The 21,979-nt window shown below is 47.6% G+C and overlaps 1 protein-coding gene across 2 annotated transcripts in view; it reads left to right on the forward strand.

The window, feature by feature from the left end:
- Positions 1-21,979, forward strand: part of ADCK1 (aarF domain containing kinase 1) — a 123,066-nt gene that overhangs the window by 82,525 nt on the left and 18,562 nt on the right. For both annotated transcript variants that reach the window (XM_047864318.1, XM_047864317.1), the window contains exons 6-7: positions 8,546-8,704; positions 17,261-17,377. In XM_047864318.1, the coding sequence (XP_047720274.1) occupies positions 8,546-8,704; positions 17,261-17,377 (276 nt within the window). The remainder of the gene's footprint in view (positions 1-8,545; positions 8,705-17,260; positions 17,378-21,979) is intronic.

Consider the following 21,979-nt stretch of genomic DNA (forward strand, 5'->3'; position numbering starts at 1 on the left):
GATGACCTCAGAACAAGGGGGGACGGGTGGTGGAACCACCGTGAGGTGTAAGATACTGTGGTCAGGAGATTGGATGGGGATTGCTCTGCTGGTCTGCATTCAGGATGGAAATAGAGATGTAGGATTTCACAGCAGGGACGCCCATGGTAGGTAGCTGAATCTGGGGAGTAGTTGAGGTCACTTAGGAAGGTCAGGCAAAGAGAAAAGGAGAGGGCAAGGGAAGAGCTGTGAGGAACACCGTCATGGGGGGTGTATACCCAGGAAGATAAGCCCCCGCAGGAATGGAGAGGGCAAGGCCAGAGAGATTGAAGGAGGACCAGGACTGAGCAGTGCTGCTACATGCAATGGAAACCATTCAAGAAGAGAGTTAGAAAACAGCAGCTTAGGGGTGCCTGGGTGGCTCGGTTGGTTAAGCGTCCGACTTCGGCTCAGGTCATGATCTCGTTGTCCGTGAGTTCAAGCCCTGCGTCGGGCCCTGTGCTGACAGCTCGGAGCCTGGAGCCTGTTTCGGATTCTGTGTCTCCCTCTCTCTCTGCTCCTCCCCTGTTCATGCTCTGTCTCTCTCTGTGTCAAAAATAAATAAATGTTAAAAAAAAAAAAAAGAAATAGCAGCTTAAAACAATGGTCGTGTGCTTTTGCTCATGAATCTGCAGTCGGGTAGGGTTGGTAGAGAGACTCACCAGTGTTTCATGCGGTGCCAGTGAGGGGGCCTGGCTGATGATCTGCTTCCAGGTGGCTCGCTCACATTGCTGGCAGCTCAGTGGGGGCTGTGGGCAGGGACTTGGGTCCTTCCAAGTAGGCCTCCCTGTGGCTGTTTGGGCTTCCTCACAGCATGGTGGCTGGGTTCAAAGAGCAAGTGTCCCACGAGAATAAGGCTGAAAGCACAGGACACTTTTATGACCTAGTCTAGCACTACTTCTTCCCTACTCTGTTGGTAAGAACAAGAGTCACAAAAGCCCCCTCTGCGCGACCAGGTTCTAGAAGAGCATCAGAGTGGGAGATATTGTTGCAGCCATTTGGGGAAATACAGTCTGCCAGTATTACTCAGTGCTGTCAAATTGGAGATAAAATTAGTAAAGCTCTGGAAAGGGCCTTTCGGATTTGGTTATTGGGAGTCCTGTGGAGCAAGGAGAATGGGGTGAAGGGGTGGGAGAAAACTGAGGCCCCAGGTAGTGGAGACGGTTGATGTAGAACACTCTTCTCAGATGTGGCCGTGACACTGGAGAGGACCATGTTGTGCTTAGAGCAAAGCACAGGATTAGAGGCGGGGACTGGAGCAGGCTGTTGCTGATGGGGAGGGTGGCCATGGAGTGTGGGGGGACTGGAGATCTAGGAAAGAGAAGTAACTGACAGATCTGATTCTGGGGGAGACTCTCGGGTTTCGGCTCTAAGGACGTGGGTGGAAGCATTAGCCCCAATCAGCCTAGATTGAAACTAGAGGAAGATGGTGAGGCTGCACACAGATGAGTGTGTGGGGCAGAGGGGGATGATGGAGGGAAAGTGGGCAGCTGAGTTGTACCAGCCTGATAGCCTCTATTTTTTTCGCTGCAGTAGGAGGCAAGACCATCTGCTGAGAATGAGGGGGTAGGAGGTGGCATTGGAGGCCCAGGGTGGGGGTGAAGGTTTTGGAATAGCTGCTTTGTGTGATGGAAAAGGGAGCTGACCAGGGCTTGGGAGCAGGGTTCCCGAGTGGCACTGGGCATCCATCTGGAAACCCAAGTTTTCTGGAGCACCTGTCAGTGGCTACGGAACAGCCATACTTGGGAGTCAACTGGGAGCCTCGGAGCATCCTTGGGTGTCCTGGGACCCAGCAGCCACTCCTGTCCCCAGTGGTGCCATCAGGACTCACTTGGTTTAGGAGAACCGCTGCTGGCATTTCTGTACTCAGAGCCTCATTCTCTAAGTAATGGTGGCTGTCAGGTCAATAGCAATAATAGCGGTAATAAAGATTTGGCATCCTCCTCCTGGAGATAAGCATCAGATGCTTTTCTTGGGAAGTACAGCCTGACAACTGTGTGCCGAGTACACACAGAGTGGCTCATGCACAGTGACCGAGGCAGTGCTGGGGCTGGGGTCGCAAGGCTGATCAGAGATCTGTACTCATCGCCTTTAGAAGAGAAGCCGGAAACGAGGTGACCTCTGTCCAACATCAGCGTTCACAGCAGCACCAGTGGCACTGCCTTCTCACTGGGCTTGGTCTCTGGTGGAAAAGTGTCCTACCCGGCCTCACCCTTCTCTGTAAAACTAAGAAGAGCCTAACTGGAAAGCTCATTTCATTTTATATTTAGGAATGAAAACCCCAGAAAGGTTGTCGTGTGTGTTAGCAGGAGAAGAATGATTTCTAGGGGGCATTAGGGTGACCTTAGCCACCAGAAACTTGGAGACAAGGGAGAGGAAAAACATAGCCTTCTGGTGCTTTCTTTTATGACCACTGCGGGTATTTTGTGTCCTCATGCTTCCCTCTCGCTGCACACTATTGTCCCTCTCTCCTCTCCAACCCTATGATTCCTCACAGCATGGTCTTGAGAGGAAGATAATCTGACCAGAGTAATTCATAGTAAGGAGAGAGTGACTAATAGGCTTAACCTTTGAATATTTGCAGTGTAAGAAGTGAACTTGTAAATCTAAATTCATGTCTGCTATAAGGACAGGTTTGGGAGTGAGGTTTTTGAGAGTGAGGAGGTGGGGGGGCTCCTACCAGTTGTATCAGTTAAGATGCTTTTGGCTGCAAGTACCAGAAAAATCCAATTAAAAGTGGTGTAAATGATAGTAGCCTGTATCATATCACATTCCAAGACAGCCAGAGATAGTGTTGACTGTTCCAAGGTTGACTGATCCAGCACAGCACTGTTTTTTTTTAATAATTTATTATTATTGTTATTAAAATTAAATTAAATCCAAGCTAATTAACATATAGTGTAATAATGATTTCAGGAATAGAATTCAGTGACTCATCACTTACATATAATACCCATTGCTCATCCCAACAAGTGCCCTCCTTAATGCCCATCACCCATTTAGCCCATCCACCCACCCAACACTCCACCAGCAGCCCTTTTCACTGTGGTTTTTAAGGACCCAGGTTCCTTTTGTCTTCTACTTTGCCATCTCCACATCCTGGCTTGTCCTTCTAAGGTAGTGCTCCTCATGGTCCCAAAATAGCTGCAGCAGTTCCTGCTATTACAAGTAGGTGACATCCCATGCCAAAGAGGGCCTGTTTCTTCCCTCCTATTCCTTATCAAAAAAGAGCCCCTCAATAGAATTTCCTTCATATCTCATTGGCCAGAAGTAGGCCGCATGCCCAAGTCTAAATCAATCTTGGCAAGAGACGTAAGAGACTTGATCATGATTCACCTTCTCCGACTGAGACCTGCCTTCCTTGGGGGACATGAAAGATGCACAAAATTGGGGTTCTGTTAGCCAGGAAGGTGAGGGAAATGGCTTTTGGGTTGGCACCTTGTAGCATAGGCGACCTTAGTGTTTTGTATCTCCTGCGAACCTGGCACTTTTCTTGGGGAAGGGGACGGTCTCTCGGGTAGACTGTTGAATGGTGGCAGCCAGGTGGAAGCCGACTCTCAGTAAATGGTGTTTGATGAACCTGATGGTGTTGGTGACTTTGCACAAAAGACAAAGGCACAGCCAAGGGTGTTTTTCAGCTTTGTCATTATCACCTGATATTGTCCCTTTAATAGTTGGGGCACCTCTACTTCTAGATGCACGGCCAGTGACTCTTATTGATTTGAGTGGCTGTCCAGAGCCAGACTCATTGGGCCCAGAGATTGGAACAATGATTCAGCAGGAAGGGGTGAACTGACACGGCCGAATCTGTTCGGCTGCTGGCCGGCTGGCTTTGCAGCAGCTCTTGGCCACCCACAGGAGCAGGGAGCTCAGCAGGCTGGACCTCGCTGCCGTTCTCACTGTTAGAGACACGGCAGGACTCAGAGGACGTGTGAGCCGGTGGTAAAACCATAATACCCAGGTCCCAGTAGCAGCACCCCGTATCACCCCCTGTTGTCTCGTAAGCTTCTGAAACTGATGATGAATACTCTCGTGCTCTGTCACTCTCTAAAGAGTCTAAGTCCTGTCCCCAAGGTGCTGTGCCACACAGGGGTGGGACTCTGGTCTGAGCACCAGAATCCACTGTTTGATATCCTCTGGCCCATCCCAAGGGCCTCTAAAAATAAAGACCCGTGACGGTCATGTTTTTGACTTTTTTTGAACAACATTTTCAGTGCATGCTGTCTGTCATCTTGTTTCTTTTCTGAATGTGTTGATTGAACAGTGGGTGGCTAGGTAATGTTTGTGTTGGCACAGACTCCCAATAGCTGATTTTATTTTCTATAAAATACATTAAAAAACCCCCAGAGATAGACTATCCCATGGAAACTTCTCTTCACCCTATCATTCTCTTTTCTAAAAACTGTGCACTTTAATAACTTATCAGAACAAAGATAAACCCTGTGAATGGCAAGCTATTTACATCACTCTGAATTGATTTTCGATCCTTGTCGAACATGCATTTTTTACCAGTTCAGATCCGTGCAGGCGTTCTATTTAGTGTGCTGTTTTCCCATAAAGCGTTATTTCTTTTATAAGATATAATAACTTAATAATAGTCGTTCTTATTTCAGTTGGTTTTAACAGTTCACAACAGTTCTTTTTCTGCCTTATCTCAAGCTTCCTATTGTATTGTCCTGTATTGTATTGCATGAGTCAGGCCTGCATAAAGAAAAGAGTGAAAAAAGCCTGGGTCCAAGTCCTGCATTTGAAATTACAAGCTATGTGACCTTGAGAAATTCTTTGACCTCCTGGAACTGCCTTCTTTCTCTGTAAAATGGGCAAGAAGAGGATTAAATGAGAGCATGTATAGAAAGTGCCTCGTAGCACAGTGCCTGGCATGGGGTAGTCACTAAATAATGATAATTTCCATTTTTTTGTTGTTTTAAATGGCAATCGGTAGTTTTCAAACTTTGATGTGACTTTCAATTTTTCCATTATATTTCTGTGTGGCTCACAATTGATTTTTCTTCCTGTGAGCCAATGACCCTATAGGAAAATAATTTCATTATTCCACCTTGAAGGAAATATTAATGGTTGAACATACCTCGATTGATTCATAAGGTTTCAAATCACGTAGACGATTCTCAGGAATTCCAAAATTGTGTTTACCGAAAATTCAGAGGTAATCCCTCTTCCCACCAAAACCTCAGAAATAGAAAAATTTGATGTATTTGAATAACGCACATGTGAACATATTATTCTCTGGGGAGAGGACAAACCCTTTGAAATGTTCATTTGTTCATTCATTTATTCACTCATTCACGTGAATATTCAATAAACATCTGCTGAGTATTGAGAACATGCTAGGCACTGGTGGAGACATTGGCTTTTGGAAGAATTTTATGGAGAAGATACATCTTGGGAGAAAACTCAAAAAAGCCAAATTGATAACAACACCTGTTTTATTTTAGTTGGCTGCAGCTGTTGTCAAAAAGGGAAAACTTCAACCAATCTACTTAGGGCAGGCTCTTAGGAAAGAAATTGAACAAAAACAGAAGGTGAAACTGTTTTGTTTTATTCTCCTCAGCCATGAAAAGTCTAAAATGGCAGCAACCCAAGCCATTTTAGATTTGGACCAGATGACTGACCCATCTCCCCACCCCCTTGAAGTTCAAGGGGCTGGTAACTCCCCTCGATTATGTACAAAATTATGTGAGTATGTACATCTTCTGGGCTTCATAGCCAGCATCGCATTTTCAAGTTGGTAAACTTACTCTAAAGGGGATGGTATCCTTTTATCAAGCTGTGAGCCACTAACTTCCATTCAAATAGACTCTCTTGTTTTATGTTAACCAAGGGAGTGACTCACCCACTATGCGTGCAATGCTTTAGAAACCAGCTTTATGAGTACTGCAAAGTTTTTTTGGATTACGAATTGGTTTACTGCTTAGCTATTAGCAATTAATATCAATCAATAAAGTCTTTGCTTTTATGATTAATGACATTAGGTATTTATAACCAATTGTACTAGTAATGCCTAATTATATAATTGATTAGTAACAGAAAAATCTTTAAAATGCTTTTCAATGCTGTTTGGATATTAATGATAGTTTAAAATGTCACAAATAACAGTGACCATACAATAAATGATGAGGATTTATGGTTTGGCCAGAAGCTTCATCCCCAGGTAGAGACCCCACTAGGGTACATGTAGCTCCCTGTGTATGCCCATGTCTGGCCCAGGGTAACTGCCTGGGAGGTAATCAGTAAATATTGATCAAACAAATGACTGAGTCCCATTGTGGTTCCTTTCCTTGGCCCTCCTGGGTGAGAACTTCTGGAACTTAGGCTGGAGCAAAATGTCCAAGAGGTTTCTCCCTGAACTTGGAGCCCAGAGAGTAGAATTCAGGTGCTTCAGCTGACAGGTGTGGCCTGGACAAGTGCTTCTGTTTCCTGTGCACCGGCTCTGCCTCCCCATTGGTGGCAGCTGAGGGCTGTCTGAGGGCATGGCGATGAGAGGCGATGCCCCGGGGACTGCTGCTCCCTGTGCTGGGCTCTGACACATGCAGTATGGGCTTCACTCTTGCCACCTCTCCTTCCTAGCTCTGTGTGACTCAAACAGAAACAAAACATAAACTAAATCAATTATCATAAGGTCACAGGTCTAGCTCATGAAAGACTAGACAAGACTTAAAAGAAATTAGACTGCAGCAGAATGTAATTAAAAAGGGTTTTGATAGGAATTGAGTGTAATAACTCTGAGTGGTGATTCCTTTAGAATGGCATCTGGTACATCGTCTGGGACATAGGGTTTAAAAACAAAGCCGTAAATGCCTTGTAGTTAATGGCCCTGCTTTAGATCTCTTTCTTTTGTATTGTACGTACCTATAACCGTGCTGGGCAGGATACAGACCAGGACATAAGGAAGCATATGACAAGCTTCATAGCTGGGGCTCAGTGAGTCCTTATGGATAGATGGGATGGTGTCTTGGTCTTTTCAGGCTGCTATAACAAAATACTATAGACTAGATGACTTAAATAACATTTATTTTTCATAGTTCTGGAGGTTGGAAGTCTATGATCAAGGTGCTGGTTAATTTAGTTCCTGGTGAGGATTTTCTGGCTTGAAGAGAACCACTTTCTCTCTGTGCCCCCACATGGAAGAGCGCTCTGTCTCTTCCTCTTCTTATCAGGCACTAATCCCATCATAGGGGCCCTGCCCTCATGACCTCATCTAAACCTAATTACCTCCTTGAGGCTCCATCACCAAACACCATCTCTCGGGGATTAGGACTTCAACATTAAATTGGGGAGAGGGATACAAACATTCAGTCCACAAAAGATGGGGTAGGTCTCTTGGTACCAATGGGCCCATGGTTTTCTAATTCTTGCTCATTACTGTTTGGTGTAACCATGGGGTAGAGATGGGTATTCTCAGAGAACTTGGACTATAATTCATGTCAAGAATTTCTGGGAGGATTGATCACTTTGAACACTGACAGGAAGGCTTATAGTAGAACAGGAGAGTTGCCTTCTGTGTTTCTCTTGGGGAATACTGGAACATCTCCCATGTTCCTGGCCTCCCCCTCATCACCTACTGCAGAGCCATCATCCATGAACTTTCTGGATCATCTTAAATCTAGAGCCCCAGTGTGCAGCAGCCTCAGAACTGAGTCCCAGACCATGGAGGGGACATGGCATACTCTGCAGATATCACTGGGCTCCTGTTCTCTGCCAGGGTTGTTTAATTTCATATTACTAAACTGATAAATGCCCTGTAAGTCCACTAAAATCCCACTTTTCATCATGTTCTCACTCAAGAATCCAAAAGTGGCCAAATTGCCAGAAACCTGAGCTTTTTGTCCTAGTAGTCACATCCCTTGTCTCTTACTCCTCTTGTCTTGTCCAGCCTTGTTTTCTTATTGCAGTGTACTTTTTATCAAGAAATATTCTAGACAAGGGAAAAGTATTAAAAAAATCACATTATAAATGCTCGTGTATCCACTACTCAGCTTAAGAAATAACAAAATGCCACACAGTTGCAGCACCCTCCCTGCCCTTTGTAAACAGGACCATGAGGGACAAGTCTGGGAGCAGCAAAGGCTGAATAAGTGAGGAAGAGCAAGGGTTTGGGGGCGAGGTCGACTCAAGTGGAGTCCTGACTCGGTGCCTCCTTGCTGGGCGAATTTGGGACAGTCCTATAAACTCTCAGAGCCTTGACTTGTTTGTTTATAAAATGGGGATAAGTGCATATGGTTGACGCCCCAGAGTTGTGAAGACCAAATGGAGTCACGATATAAGCGCTCAGCCCAGCACTGGGCATGAGGGGAGGGCTTGGCACATGGGAGTCGTGGCTGCTGGCAACTGTTGGGCTTTTATCCTCTTGGATTTGAACTACAGAGATGGGCCCCTGGGGAGCAGGGAGGCCTTACTTCAGAGGAGGCCTGGGGAGCTGTTTCTGCCTGGACCCAGGCAGGAGGGCAGGGACCCGAGCTTCTGTGGTGGGTGCCGTGGGCTGACTGACGGGGTGTTTGGTGCATTTCAGGTGCTCGTCCTGGCTGTGAAGCAGCTGTTTCCAGAGTTTGAATTCATGTGGCTGGTGGATGAGGCCAAGAAGAACCTGCCTTTGGAGCTGGATTTCCTCAACGAAGGGAGGAATGCTGAGAGAGTGGCCCAAATGCTCAAGCACATTGACTTCTTAAAGGTGGGAGGGGCAGGGCAGTGGAGGCAAGGTGGTCTGGTGAGAGAGAGCACAGGGAAGGCCCGTCCCTGCCCTGAACACTCCCCCTGCAGGACATGAGTGGGGATACCCCCTTCCTGAGTCTTCTTTCCAAGGATGGATGATTTGTCCCTGGTGTTGCTCCTTAAAGCTCTTGAAGGTAGCATTACAAAGAAATGCCAAATGTGATCGTTGGCCTGTCAGTCAAACAGATGTTTATTGAATGATTGGCAATTCTGAGACATTGAGTGCTACCCAAGGGCCTGTAAGCTGGGTCTCTGCCTCTGTGAAGCATGGGATGCTGCTGCTGCTGCTGCTGCTGGTGGCTAACGCAGCTGAGCTCTGGCGCCATTCCTACCATTATATGTATATTACCTTGCTTAATATAGTCAGTTCTGTTATAATACAACGTATGTTTTCCTAGAAATCTCCACAGGATGCAAAAATCACACAACAGAAACCACAGGGCTTCTTGGGGGGAAAATAGGGCTAGGCTTACCGCAGTGCCAACAGCCACATGAAAAGGTGTTCAGCATCACTTGTCATCAGGGAAATGCAAACCAAAGCCACACTGAGGTATCACCATGTACCAGTCAGAATGGCTAGAATAAAAAAGACAAGAAATAACAAGTGTTGGTGAAGATGTGGAGAAAAAGGAACCCTCGTGCACCTTTAGTGGGAATGTAAATTGGTGCAGCCACTGTGGCAAACACTTTTGGAAGTTCCTCAAAAAACTAAAAACAGAACTAACATGTGATCTAGTAATTCCACTCCTAGGTATTTACCCAAAGAAAAAGCCCACTAAATTTGAAATGTGTTTATTGCGGCATTATTTACAAAAGCGAAGATGTGGAAGCAGCCCAAATGTCCATCCACAGATGAATGGATAAAGATGTGATATATATATATGTACAGTACTTACATATATATATAGTCAGTATATAATATTACCAAATGATATATATACACACACACATCTATAATATTCCATTGTATATATTATATATATTCCACAATATATATTATGTATATATAATATATATATTATATATAATGGAATATATATACTATTATACATAATATTATATAATGTATAATACTATTATACATATACCATTATATATAATATATATATAATAATGGATTATATATATTATATACATTCCACAATATATATTATGTATATATATAATAATATATATAAGCATAATATATATACTATATACTGAAATATATATAATATATATGCCATTATATATATTATATATATATTCTAGTATATAACATATATTTCAGTATATATTATATATTATACATATCCCAATATATATATTGGAATATTATTCAGCCACAAAAAAGAATGAGATCTTTCCATTTGCATCAACTTGGATGGACTAGAGTATGTAGTGCTAAGTGAAATAAGTCAGAGAAAGACAAACCGCATATGATTTCACTCATGTGGAATTTAAGAAACAAAACAGACGAACAAAAGAAGACTAAACAGGCTGAAATACAGAGAACAAACTGGTGGTTGCCAAAGGGGGGGATGCGGGTGGGGGGAATGGGTGAAATTGATAAATGGGATTAAGAGTACACTTATTGTGATGAGCACTGAGTAATGTATAGAATTGTTGAATCACCCACCTGAAACTAATAGAACGTTGTATGTTAATTACACGTCAGTAAAAAAAAATAACAAAAAGAGACAATTCGCAAAAGAGAAAATGCACATTTTAAGAAATGTCACCGGTGACCCAGAAAATAAAAGAAGGTGGGAGCCTAGTGAAAGCAGTGGTGTAGTCTTTGCACACATTAAATGGCTGAGAAGTACGTAAGGCAGCAGAACACGGGCCTCTACCTTGACATCTGCTTGTGAAACTGGGCATCAGAGGAGTTGTTGAAGTGTTGTTCTGAGGTGTGGACGGAGGGTCGTCTGAAACCGGATGGAAAGTGATGACGGCGGGTGTATGCACGTGGCGACGTTTAGGTAGGCGTCTGTGTGTGTTGTGTGTGCCCATGTCGTGCAGTTCAGCTGAAGCAGTTTCCTGAGGTCATACAGTGCTTCCTGTGGATGACAGCCCATAGAAGCAAGTGCAAAATTTGGATTAGGATCAAACTGACCCCTGGTAGATCAGTCACGTCGGAAAAAGTTTGTGTTTTCAACTACTGTAGAACTGCCTATATGGTGACGGAAGACTCCTCCTGAGGGAAATGATATCGAGTGATACGAAGTAGCAGCTCTGTACGAGGTCCACTGTTAAGTGTTCTAGAGATTTGGGAGAGGGGACTCCCATGGTAGGGAGTAGGGTAGGGTAGGGAAGGCTCTGCCGAGGAGGTTGCCACTGGCTCTGGCCTTTGAGGACTGGCCTGATGGTCCCCACGGGCTCCATGGGGGTTGGGATGAGAGAGATGCACGTCACCGCCACTGTTCTTACAACACATTAGGTCTGTGGTGGGGTGTGGACCCGTTTACCCAGGGGCTCCTCTTCATGGTGCAGGGGCTGGGCCCCTCTGGTAGTCTGTATAGAGAGTTTGGCTTTCAACTCTTTGAAGAGATCAGGCCCTTCTCTCTTCACTCAGGAAGCCTGGAGCATGTGGGAAGGGAGGCCACAGAGCCTTTAGGAGCTCCAGGTGCTTGTTCCAGAGCAAACAGTCAAGCAATGCTCTTCTTGGGGAGGAGGGTGTTTCAGTGCATTGAATGGGAAGGTCTTTTGCTCTGGACTAAAGTGTTCATGGCTTCTGAAGACATCTGAAGAAATGGAGGTAGTGTTTATACTTCTATCCAGATTAATTAACAGAGATGGGGAGACTGAGGGTGTGTTTCTGCTAGCCACCTGAGAATCCTGAAGCTCAGCTCATGGGAGGGAAGCTGCAACTGTGGGTCAGTGTAGTGTCTTGACACTGATTTTGGTGAAAGACGTAGCCATTGGCAAAGTTTGACTCTGAGTGAGTTGAGAGCCAGGTCTGTCTAAATGCCTGCTGGACGCTTGACTGGCTTTTCCTTGTAAATCTGCGTGTACAGACCCTCTTGTGCCTGTAAATCCAGATGTGCAGACTAGATCTGGTAATCCTGCCCCAGCCTTGAAGTTCAAGCCACCAATAAAATAAAAACTTGGCTCTCTTAGACAAGGAGTGAGACTAATTAGCATAGTGCTGTGGAGTCTAAACTATGTTTGCTTCTACTTGCGTGTCCCGTTCCTTCATTCCTTTATCTCACATTTCCTGAGCTTGTTGCTCTGCTAGGAGCTAGGGGTACCTGGATGAGTAGAAGAGGGTTTGGCTTCTACCTGAGCAAACTTCCCATCTAGCGGGGACAAACACACTGTTGCCACAGTGCAGGTCTGTGCCATGCACGTAGGTACATACTGTGGCAGAGACTTTGCTGTGTTTCTGTGGATGCCCGAGAGCAAGTACTTAATTCTACTCAGGATAAAGGAGCTCAGAGCGGGGTTCCAAGAAGTGTTGATTGTACAAAGGGATAGGCAGTCCTTACTAAATGTTTCTTCTGCTGCCCTGAACACTTTGCAGGTACCATGACATTGAATCCTGCCAGCAGCCATCATCCCCTTTTACAGATGGCAGTCTTAGAGTAGAGGGGCTAGGGCTACAACCCAGATTTTCTGATTTCATCTCTGGTGCTCGCCTGAGGACATTCTGTTGCCTCTTACCCGGCAGGGGTGCTCCTCAGCACCAGAACTATGAACCTGACAAACAGAACCATCTCCTTCACCGTTCCCATGGAAACAGCAGATCGTCCTCTGGCTGAGGCCAACTAGTGCCTGCCAGACCAAGACATGTAATAATAATAATAACACAAATTTTTGAAATGAGGATGCCAAATGGGTAAATAATTAATGTAACGATTCGACCTGCTGCTTCTAAAACCCACACACTGTTCCTAAGACAATGGTGCTACTAGGGCTCCTGAGTAATTAATTTTGCTTAAACACATAACAAGTGGGAAGCGAATTTTGCACTGTGAACCCAGTTCAGCTCTTAAAACTGGAGATAGATTGCTTTTGCACACTGGCACCCCATCACAACATCTGTGCGTAATTAAGCCTCAGTGAAGAGTTTACCTCTCAGTGTGTGAGGCATCTTCCAGTGGGGTTTAATAACCTCAGCCCCACGCCATAAATCTCGGAGCCTCAGACGAGCTCTGAATGCAAATGTGGCGTCAGGGAGACTGGGAGAGGGCGAGAGGGCAGCCAGGCTGAACGGTCAAGACCAGGGCATTTGTGGATTTGTAGTCAGAGTGTGTGTGTGTTATGGGGAGGGGACAGAGCATGCAGTGAGGTTTGTGACTAACCCAGGGGACAGCTGGGGACAAGGTAGGAGGGAGAAGCCTTATAGCCATGGGGTTTGAGGCCGGAAGACATGAGAGTGCGCCTGCACATGTCAAGGCAGGGTAGGTAAAGTGGTCGTCTCCAGAGCAGGGCCACTCCAGGGTTCCTTAGTGCAAGGTTAGGATCCTGCAACTCTCCAGAAGTTGTGGGCAGATCTTGAGGGATGTGTATGCTTTTGGAGAATAATTTCCCACAAATAAAGATTAAGAACCACTGATATATGATAATTAGTGTGAGTTAATAATTTTCACATGTCTATGCAATGTTAGACACCTTTTTAAAAGTGCTTTGTGTATATTTACTTTTTAAAAAATGTTTATTTTTGAGAGAGATACAGAGCACGAGTGGGGGAGCGGCAGAGAGAAAGAGGGAGACACAGAATCCGAAGCAGGCTCCAGGCCCTGAGCTGTCAGCACAGAGCCTGATGTGGGGCTTGAACTCATGAACCGTGAGATCATGACCTGAGCTGAAGTCAGATGCTCAACCGACTGAGTCACCCAGGCGCCCCTATTTACTTTTTAATGTTTGTTTATTTTGAGAGAGAGAGAGAGGGACAGGGAGGGGCAGAGAGAAGAGGGAGGCACAGAATATGAAGCTGGCTTCAGGCTGCTGTCAGCACAGAGCCCGATGTGGGGCTTGAACTCACGAACCATGAGACTGTGACCTGAACTGAAGTCAGAGCTTAACCTACTGAGCTACCCAGGCGCCTCGTATTTGCTCTTTAATCCTTATCTAGCCATATGAGGGAAATGCCATGATTAGCCCCATGTCAATGGTGTGGAGATTAAGGCCCAGAGAGATGAAACCATTTGCCTGAGGTTACACAGCTTCCCGTATGGGGCAGAGGCAGGTTCTGGATGGAGGCAACCTGGCCCCAGGGCCTGCATGTTAAATCACTGTGCTATTCTGCCTTCATGATAATTCATGGGGCACAATAATTTATTGTGCTGAACTGTCTGTAGTATTAGCTCTTAGCCCTGGTTGTGTATCAGAACCACCTGTGATACTCTGCACGACTGTCATATGGCAGCTGATGCTTGTCTAGCAGGTGCTAAGTGTGTGCTGCTGTGTCGAGTGCCAGGACTCCACACATGCTAGTGGGAAGTTGGGGTTGTTGCTTCAATGTCATCGCCTTTTTTCTGGTAGGAAGCTGGCACTCGGAGAGGTCATGCAATGTACCTGCAGTCTCATAGCTTAGAGGTGGCAGAACCAGGGCTCCAGCCTGACGATCTGACTCCGGGTCTGTGCTCTGCTTCCCTGGGCTCCCTCAGGTGATGGGCACTGGCCCAGGCAAACTGGGGCCTGCTTCACAGTTGTGTTCACCAAAGCGCAGGAACAAAATAGAAGCGTGAGGCCAGATTATGAGGTTGAGGCCCAAGGTCTTGAGCTGGAATTTTCCATAATCTGTGCCTTCCTTCTTTGGATCAGGACTTGCCCCAGCATGGGGGTATGTGGAGCCCACGGGAGTGGGGCCTGTGATCTTTATCAAGGAGATAGACTTTGGATCTAGAGTCCTGATGGCCAGGGTGTGACCCTTGGGCCTTGCTGGCCATGAACCTCCCTAGGTTCAGTTTTGTTTTGGAGGAGGTGGTGGGTTCTTCTCATTGCTTCTTTAAAATGATTCTCTTTCATCTTTCCCTACTGTGATGGGAGGAGAAGAGTAAGGCATGGGGATGAAACACTGGTTTTGGGGTGAAGGGAATTTCACCTTACACTTCAAACCCTCCTGCCCACAGGGTAACTTAGGAGCAAGTTGTCTACCTTACGTCTCACTGTCCAGCCAAGTTTCTCCTAACTGTGCAGGGGGCAGATCTGCCTTTTGAAGTCCTTTCTGTGGTGTCGCCATCGGGGGGCAGTTGCCATCCTCCCTGAACTCTCATGGCAAAGCTCTCTACCTTCCGGTTTGGTATTCTGTCATCTGAGATCTAAGCAGGTGCCGCAGAGGGCCATCGTGTTGTCAGACAGGGATGGTTGCATCTGGGGGGAGACCGGGGAGAGAGGTGGAGGCGCGGGGAGTGCAGCCTCCCACTGCCCTTATTAACAAGGCCAGAGTCTCCAGTCTTTGGGTTTTTCTCATTCCATCTGTGGCTCTTTCAAGCTGTTTTCCATGTTGGCCCAGGCAGACCCAGATGGGGGATTCGACCTCATGTCCCTGGAGCCCCTGGTGCCCACTGCCAAGCTTAGGTTTCCAAACAAACCCGGGGAAGAACTTAACCCCAAAATGTGTCCCTTCCCTTTGGAAGCCATGGTCAAGGACAGCAAACTTGCACTCATATTTTTAAAGGTAGCTTTTGAGAAGTGCCAAGCAGGACTGAAATTTCAGTTCACAGTCCTAGAGAGTCACAGATTTCTCTAGCCCAGATTTTCAAATGGCCCAAACTGTAGGAAAGTAGCAAACCCAAATGACACCTTGACTTCAGTTGGGACCCTCATTCCAGGAAGCCCAGGGTGTTTTACTGGTATGCGCAGCCCCAGTTATCCTCAGAGCTCCTTGCAATGGGGCAGGAACAGTCCTTTGTAAGGAGGAAAACTGAGGCATTGGAGGTTAAGTGGCTGGACTAAGACATGGCAGAGTTAGCAGAAGTAGGAAGGGAAACAGGTTTCTTGACTTGAGCACTGGGGTCTTGCTGCCAGATGAGTTTTGGGGGTCGAGATGAGGGAAGTCCTTATTCCCCAGAACCCTTGAATTAGCTGCCCTAGTTTCTTTATTTGTATGTGGAAACAAGCCCATCAAGTTGTTGGGGAAATGTGACATGCTAAATATTCCAGTAATTCCTTCATCCTGGCATTGGTGGCATTCTTGGCTGTCACTCACTCATAAGGCAGCCCAGCAGCCATTGGTGCGGTCTGACCTCCTGCCTAATCCCGGTGAAATCTGTTCTTTTTTTTTGGCTACTGGGTGTTCTTAGAGTCCGAGGGAGTTGGAGAGCACATCAATTAGGAATGCATTTGTCTACAGGTAACCAATAGCCCAATTTAGAGTATCATAAACAAAAAAGATTTATCTTCCTCACATGGCAAGAAGGCTTACAGCAGTTGCCTGCTGATATTGTGTTAGTGGTTTGACCGTATCAGGGCAGGCATCTCTGATTTTCTTGGACTTTTCCTCATGGTTGCAAGATAGCTGCTGCAGCTCCAGGTATCACATTCACTTTCTTTTTTTTTTTTTTACATTTATTTTTGAGACAGAGAGAGACAGAGCATGAACGGGGGAGGGTCAGAGAGAGAGAGAGAGGGAGACACAGAATCTGAAACAGGCTCCAGGCTCTGAGCTGTCAGCACAGAGCCCGACACGGGGCTTGAACTCACAAACCGCGAGATCATGACCTGAGTCGAAGTCGGACGCTTAACCAACTGAGCCACCCAGGCGCCCCTCACATTCACTTCAAAGTAGGACAGAAGGGTAAGAAGAGCTGCACCATTTACAAACATCCCTTTTTATGAAGAAAATAAAAACCTTCCCAGAGCTTCTAGCAGACCTCCACTCATAAGCCAAAACGGTGTCCTGTGGCCATACTGATTGCAAAGCAAGCAGGGAAAATATTTCGTTTTTCCTATCTCTGGGGAAGAGGAGGATTGGGAATAGGTACTGGGTTAGGATCCAGCATTGTCTGCCACAGAAGACCTGTAGGAACAGGCATGAGAAAACTCAGGACTTCCTTACTGAAAAATGTATCATCCAGTAAAAAAATTTGTTCTTTGGTTAACTCATTCATAAACATATACATATAATATATCCATTGCACAGGTGTAGAAGCTGAGGCAAAGGGATGAGATTCATGTGAGGAGCTTGCAATTGGCCTAGTGAGAGAGGGAAATAGCTTTTAATGCCAACTCTGGCTCAGGTATGGGGGGTTCCACACCTTTTCCCCTAAGTCCCAGTTTTACTTTTGGCTCTTAATTGTGTCTGGAGGCACTGAGGAGGGTGGGGAAGCCGTTCTATGGTCCCCAAGCAGGAGGGGGTCTCTAACGGAAGGACCAGAGGCCTTGCTGGCAGAGGAGGCAGCCTGGCCTGCCCTCCTGTCTTGGCCCGACCCTCGCTTTCCCCACCTGTTACTGCTCAGGTCCCGCTCAGGCTTTGTCTCCTGTTCCTGGCAGGAGCATCTGCCCTTGCCTGGCTCACTGTACCTTTCTGTGGTCCTGGCCCCTAGCTTCCGGCCCGCCAGCCCTTCTGACCTGCTCTTTCCCATTTCAGGTCCCCCGCATTTACTGGGAGCTGTCCACCAAGCGGGTCCTTCTGATGGAGTTTGTGGATGGCGGCCAGGTCAATGACAGAGACTACATGGAGAAGAACAAGATTGATGTCAACGAGGTGAGGTTGAGCTCTCATGGTTGCGGTGCGAGGGACACGGGCTTTGTCGGGGCTGCCCACCGAGGGCAGGTATGTCCCGGTGAGGTCTCACTGCCTTGAAATGGACCTGTTGACTGAAGAATTACAATGTCGCTGAGCACCAAGCACCCTTCCAGGGCGTCCAGTCCAGTCCTCTGCCTTGTCTCCTAAGGTGGGGGTTGGGAGCACACAGTGGGGTGCAGGCACATGCTGAGGCCCTGGTGGTAGCCCCTGCCTGGACAAGTGATTACCATGTGTCTTCTTGGGCCATCTGCACCCCACGGAGCTGAGCGGCCCCAGAGAACAGTGGTGTGAAATCTGTGGGACTTACTTCTTCTGCCCCCGTGGGGCGTGGGCACAGCTTCTTCCCACTTCCACCGTCCCCTCTCCCTGCCACTCCCAGGCCTCAAGGGATCAGGCCAGCAGGGGACAGCAGGAGCCAACTGCTTCTACTTCAAAGAGCTATGAGAAAAGTGAGGCTTCTGTCTCCCACCTCCTGCCCTGTTGATCTCAGGGAAAGAAAGCTGGCCAGTGGGGTGGGGACTGTACCCCATTTTCTTCTTCTTGATTGCCATAGGGTCTTACAGGTACGGGTGGAATTGTACTTTTTCAACAGCGCCCATCATTTTTGTAAGTCCCTCCTATGAGCTGGGTATGTGGGTTCAGAGGGGACCACACATATTTCCCTTCTTTAAGGAGCTCCCCGCCTAGTGTTGCAGTCGGGTACACAGCTAAATCCTTGCCGCCACCCCGCAGCAGCAGGAGGGGGGTGGGGGAGATCCCAGAGAGCAGCAAGAAGGAAGTGCTGGCCTCTGCTGTGGGTGGGCTTCCCCAACAGGATGAGTAGGGATCTGCGGGGTAGAGGAGTTGGGGGGGGGGCAGCGATGGCATTGCAAGGAAGGGGAAGGGAATGGTGAAGTTTGGCAGGGTTTCCAGGGAGAAATAGTGGAGGAATAGGGTGGGCGCAGGTAGTGAAGACCTCCGGCAGGACCCCGGAGGTCCTGGGGAGTCACAAAGGGTGTTAAGGATCGTAATGACGTGATCTAGCACTCTGGGTAGGTGAGAGGAGGGAATGGAGAGAGGTGCATGCTCTTCCTTTCCCTACTGCAGGCGACATATGAAGATGAGCCTGTGGTCCCATGGTGGGATGGCCCAGAGGAGGAAGCCACACGCTGGCTCAGCACATGAGCCAGTAGAATGGTAGGAGAGTAGGAGAGTTTGGGAGCCCAGGCCTCCGGGTGTCTGTGTGGCCTGTCAATGGGGGCAGTGACAGTACCTCCTTCTACGAAGATTATGAGGACCACACGAGTGCTTAGCATGGTGCCTAGCATGTACTTAGTGCTCTGATTTGGAAGCAAGATTGTTGTTGTTTTCATTCTTTTTAAAAATTTTTTTATTTAAAATTTTTTTATTAAAAAAATTTTTAATGTTTATTTTTGAAAGAGAGAGACAGAGTGCATGCAGGGGAGGGGCAGAGAGAAAGGGAGACACAGAATCTGAAGCAGGCTCCAGGCTCTGAGCTGTCAGCACAGAGCCTGACGCAGGGCTCGAGCTCAGGGACTGTGAGATCATGACCTGAGCCGAAGTTGGACGCTTAACCACTGAGCCACCCAGGCACCCTGATTGTTGTTTTCATTCTTACCTTTGGGCTCTGCCCTTTCTTCCTTCTTCCTTTTCTCCTTCTTCCTTTCCTCCTTCCTCCTTTATTTCCTTTTGCCATTAATGTTTATTGAATGCCTAACTCCCTGCGCCAGACCCTTTTCTCTATTATAAACTTGGGAGAAAGGTCTTAATGTCTTCATTTTGCAGATGAGGAATCAGAGATTCAGAGAGGGGAGGTAACTTTCCCAAGGTCACACAGCTAGTAGAACTAGGATTGAGACCCAAGTCCCTCTGACTCCACTGTTTTTTAGTTCATAAAAGGAGGGGCTTTTCTGGAAGAGATCTCCCTTTGGGGACTGGGAAAAGATAAGAAGAGGACTGTTTTAATTGAGCTCTCCACTTTACAGATGGCAGGGAACTCAGAGGAAGAGCAGGTGTCTTTCCCTAGGTCCCTTGGCCAGTAGCACAGCTTGGGTCTTCTGACTGCTTCTGTCACTGTTGCCTTCTAAGGTGGGCCTGGGGAGGGTATTTGGGTCAAGCTCCCACACAGGAAGGAGGGAGGAGACCTGCTTGCCCATCTCTTCCACTATTGGTTCGGGTGGGGTGGGTCCTGTGTCCAGCCAGGGATCCTCTGCCCACCAGGACCCTCTAGTACAAAGTCTTTGGCTCTAGTGGGGAGGGGAGGGAGATCGCTTCTGGCTTTTCCCGAACAGCTTTAAAGGGAGCAGGGTCTCTGCCTGCTGATCAGGAAAGATGCCAGAGGCCCATGCCTTCCCTTCCCCCACCAGGTTGCTGGCATTTACTTACTGCCAGCTGTGGTGGGATTTTCATTGCAGCAGCACCCTCAAATCCATTAATCTCTTTGGATACAGTGAGTTCAGGGCTGTAATGGTGTTTTATCAGAGGCAGCTTTGATTTTCAAAGACAACTGCAAACAAAGATGTGCTCTGCTATAGTTCTTGCTCTCGCGGCTGAGTGCTGTCCTGGGAGGACGGGAAGCTGGGCTGGAGGTGGCCTGCAGGAGCTGGGCAGGGTGATGCCCTCTGAGAGCCTGGGCTCATCTGCCCCTGCCTCTACCCCTCTTTAAATGGCCTTGCAGATAAGGCCAGTGTTCTGTGCAGAGCAGACGCTCAGTGGACGTCCTCTGAATTAGTGGAGAACAAATAAGCCAGCCTCATGCCCTGGGTTAGCCTCTGTGAGGCAGGGCTGGGGTAGAGCGTTGGTGTTTTGTTCTCTGTGGACATGCAGAGTGGGGCAGGCTGATATCAGAGTGATTTGGGGAAAACAACAGCAGTAATAATAATTATAAGCAACTAAGATGTGCCAGGCACGTGACACATGTCGTCTCTACTCCTTACAGCTGTCTTGTCAAGGGTGAGATGAGAGACCATAACCCCATTTATGGATGAGAAACCTAAAGCTCAGAGAGGTCAAATGACTTGTCCAACCTCACACAGCTAGTGGGGACAGAGCCCAGCCGTTTGAACACAGTTCTGTAGGACATCAAAGTCTTTGCTTCCCCACCTTCTCCCTCCCCCTCTCGGGGATTGGCCTGGGGCTGCGGTGGAACCCGGGCCAGCCGGGTGACGGCCGCATCAGTAACTCCTTGGAGAAGGAGGTGTAGAACTGACTGAGAAGCTCTGTCCACCACACAGGCACTATCTGAATGCAACCCTTCCCCCTTTAACTCACGTCAGGCACGGTTTTTTCCATTTCATGTAAACATTGTTCCGTTTTTAGAGAGATGAGAAGGAGATAAGCAGTGCGTGAGCAGGGCTGAGCATCACGCCTGATGTCTGGTTGATGCTCCAAGTTGGTAGTTGATTATTACCATCATGGGGCGCTATCCTTTCTTCCTTTACCTCCTTATACCATTAGCGTTTACCATCCCTGTGCCAGGCCCTTTCTACATTGTAAACTTAGGAGAGACGGCTTAGTGTGTCTGTATTTGCAGGTGAGGAATCGGGAGACCCAGAGAGGGAAGCTCCCAGATCTGGATGGCACACTTCCATCGTTTCCACATGGATTTCCCATGTAATCTCCAGCCAGATAAAGATGCAAATTGTTTCTAGCCCTCTGGCAGGCTCCCTCACCCTCACCAGAATTGCCTTTCTGACTCTGTCACCAGAGGTCACTTCCACTCACCGCTGAAGTTCATATACGCGGAATCACACAGTGTAGTCTTTTGTCGTCAGTCACCTGTGGGTCTCTTCTGGAAGCTGTGTTCTCTTCCATTGGTCTATTGGTCCATCCTTGCAATAGTACCACACTGTCTTGTTTACTTAATTCCTCAGTCCCCTGCCCCTGGCATCTGGGGTCTGCGTGATCTGGGAGTGTCTTTGGTATTCTGAGATGTTGTCATTAAATACGTCTCCAGAGAACTCAGGCTGGGCAGTGGGTGGTGGCCCATGTGCTCTACTGTGCTGTCACTGACCATCGGTGATATTGGGAGAAGACCGGGGACAGGCCCTACTTTACAGAAAATAATCTGTTGTGTCTCTTACCAAGCAGCATCAGAGCCACAGGCCGCATGGAACACTAGTGGGGGTGAAGGTGTGTGTGTGTTTGTGTGCATGTGGTTTGAAGACTCCACGTTCCTGAAGCCTCTTCTCACAGACTTCTGAGGTTCTGAAGTCTCCTGAGGACTGTGGAGCTCCGTGGGCCGGTCCTGGAGTGAAGCCCTCCATAGGACAGCCTGGCTAGGAGTGTTCCTCGGACAGGGAAGTACAAAGGACAGACAGAAGTGATACGGGGCAAACATCTCACTCCGTATCCTGGGCACTAGGATGTTTAGTGGCGTCTCGGCTGCCACAGGCAGGTTCCTCAGCTTGAAGTTGGGGCTCAGGAAGTGGCTGTAGAAGGAATTGCTTTGCAGGTGGATGGGGATGACTCCAGACCCCCAGCCGCTTACTGGGTCAGCCCCGCTCCACTTTGGAGAGGCCCCTCACCCTGCAGCATCCCAACCTAGCTGAGCCTAGCATG

This window comes from Prionailurus viverrinus, chromosome B3 (assembly GCF_022837055.1).
Source record: "Prionailurus viverrinus isolate Anna chromosome B3, UM_Priviv_1.0, whole genome shotgun sequence".
NCBI classification, from domain to species: Eukaryota; Metazoa; Chordata; class Mammalia; order Carnivora; family Felidae; genus Prionailurus; species Prionailurus viverrinus.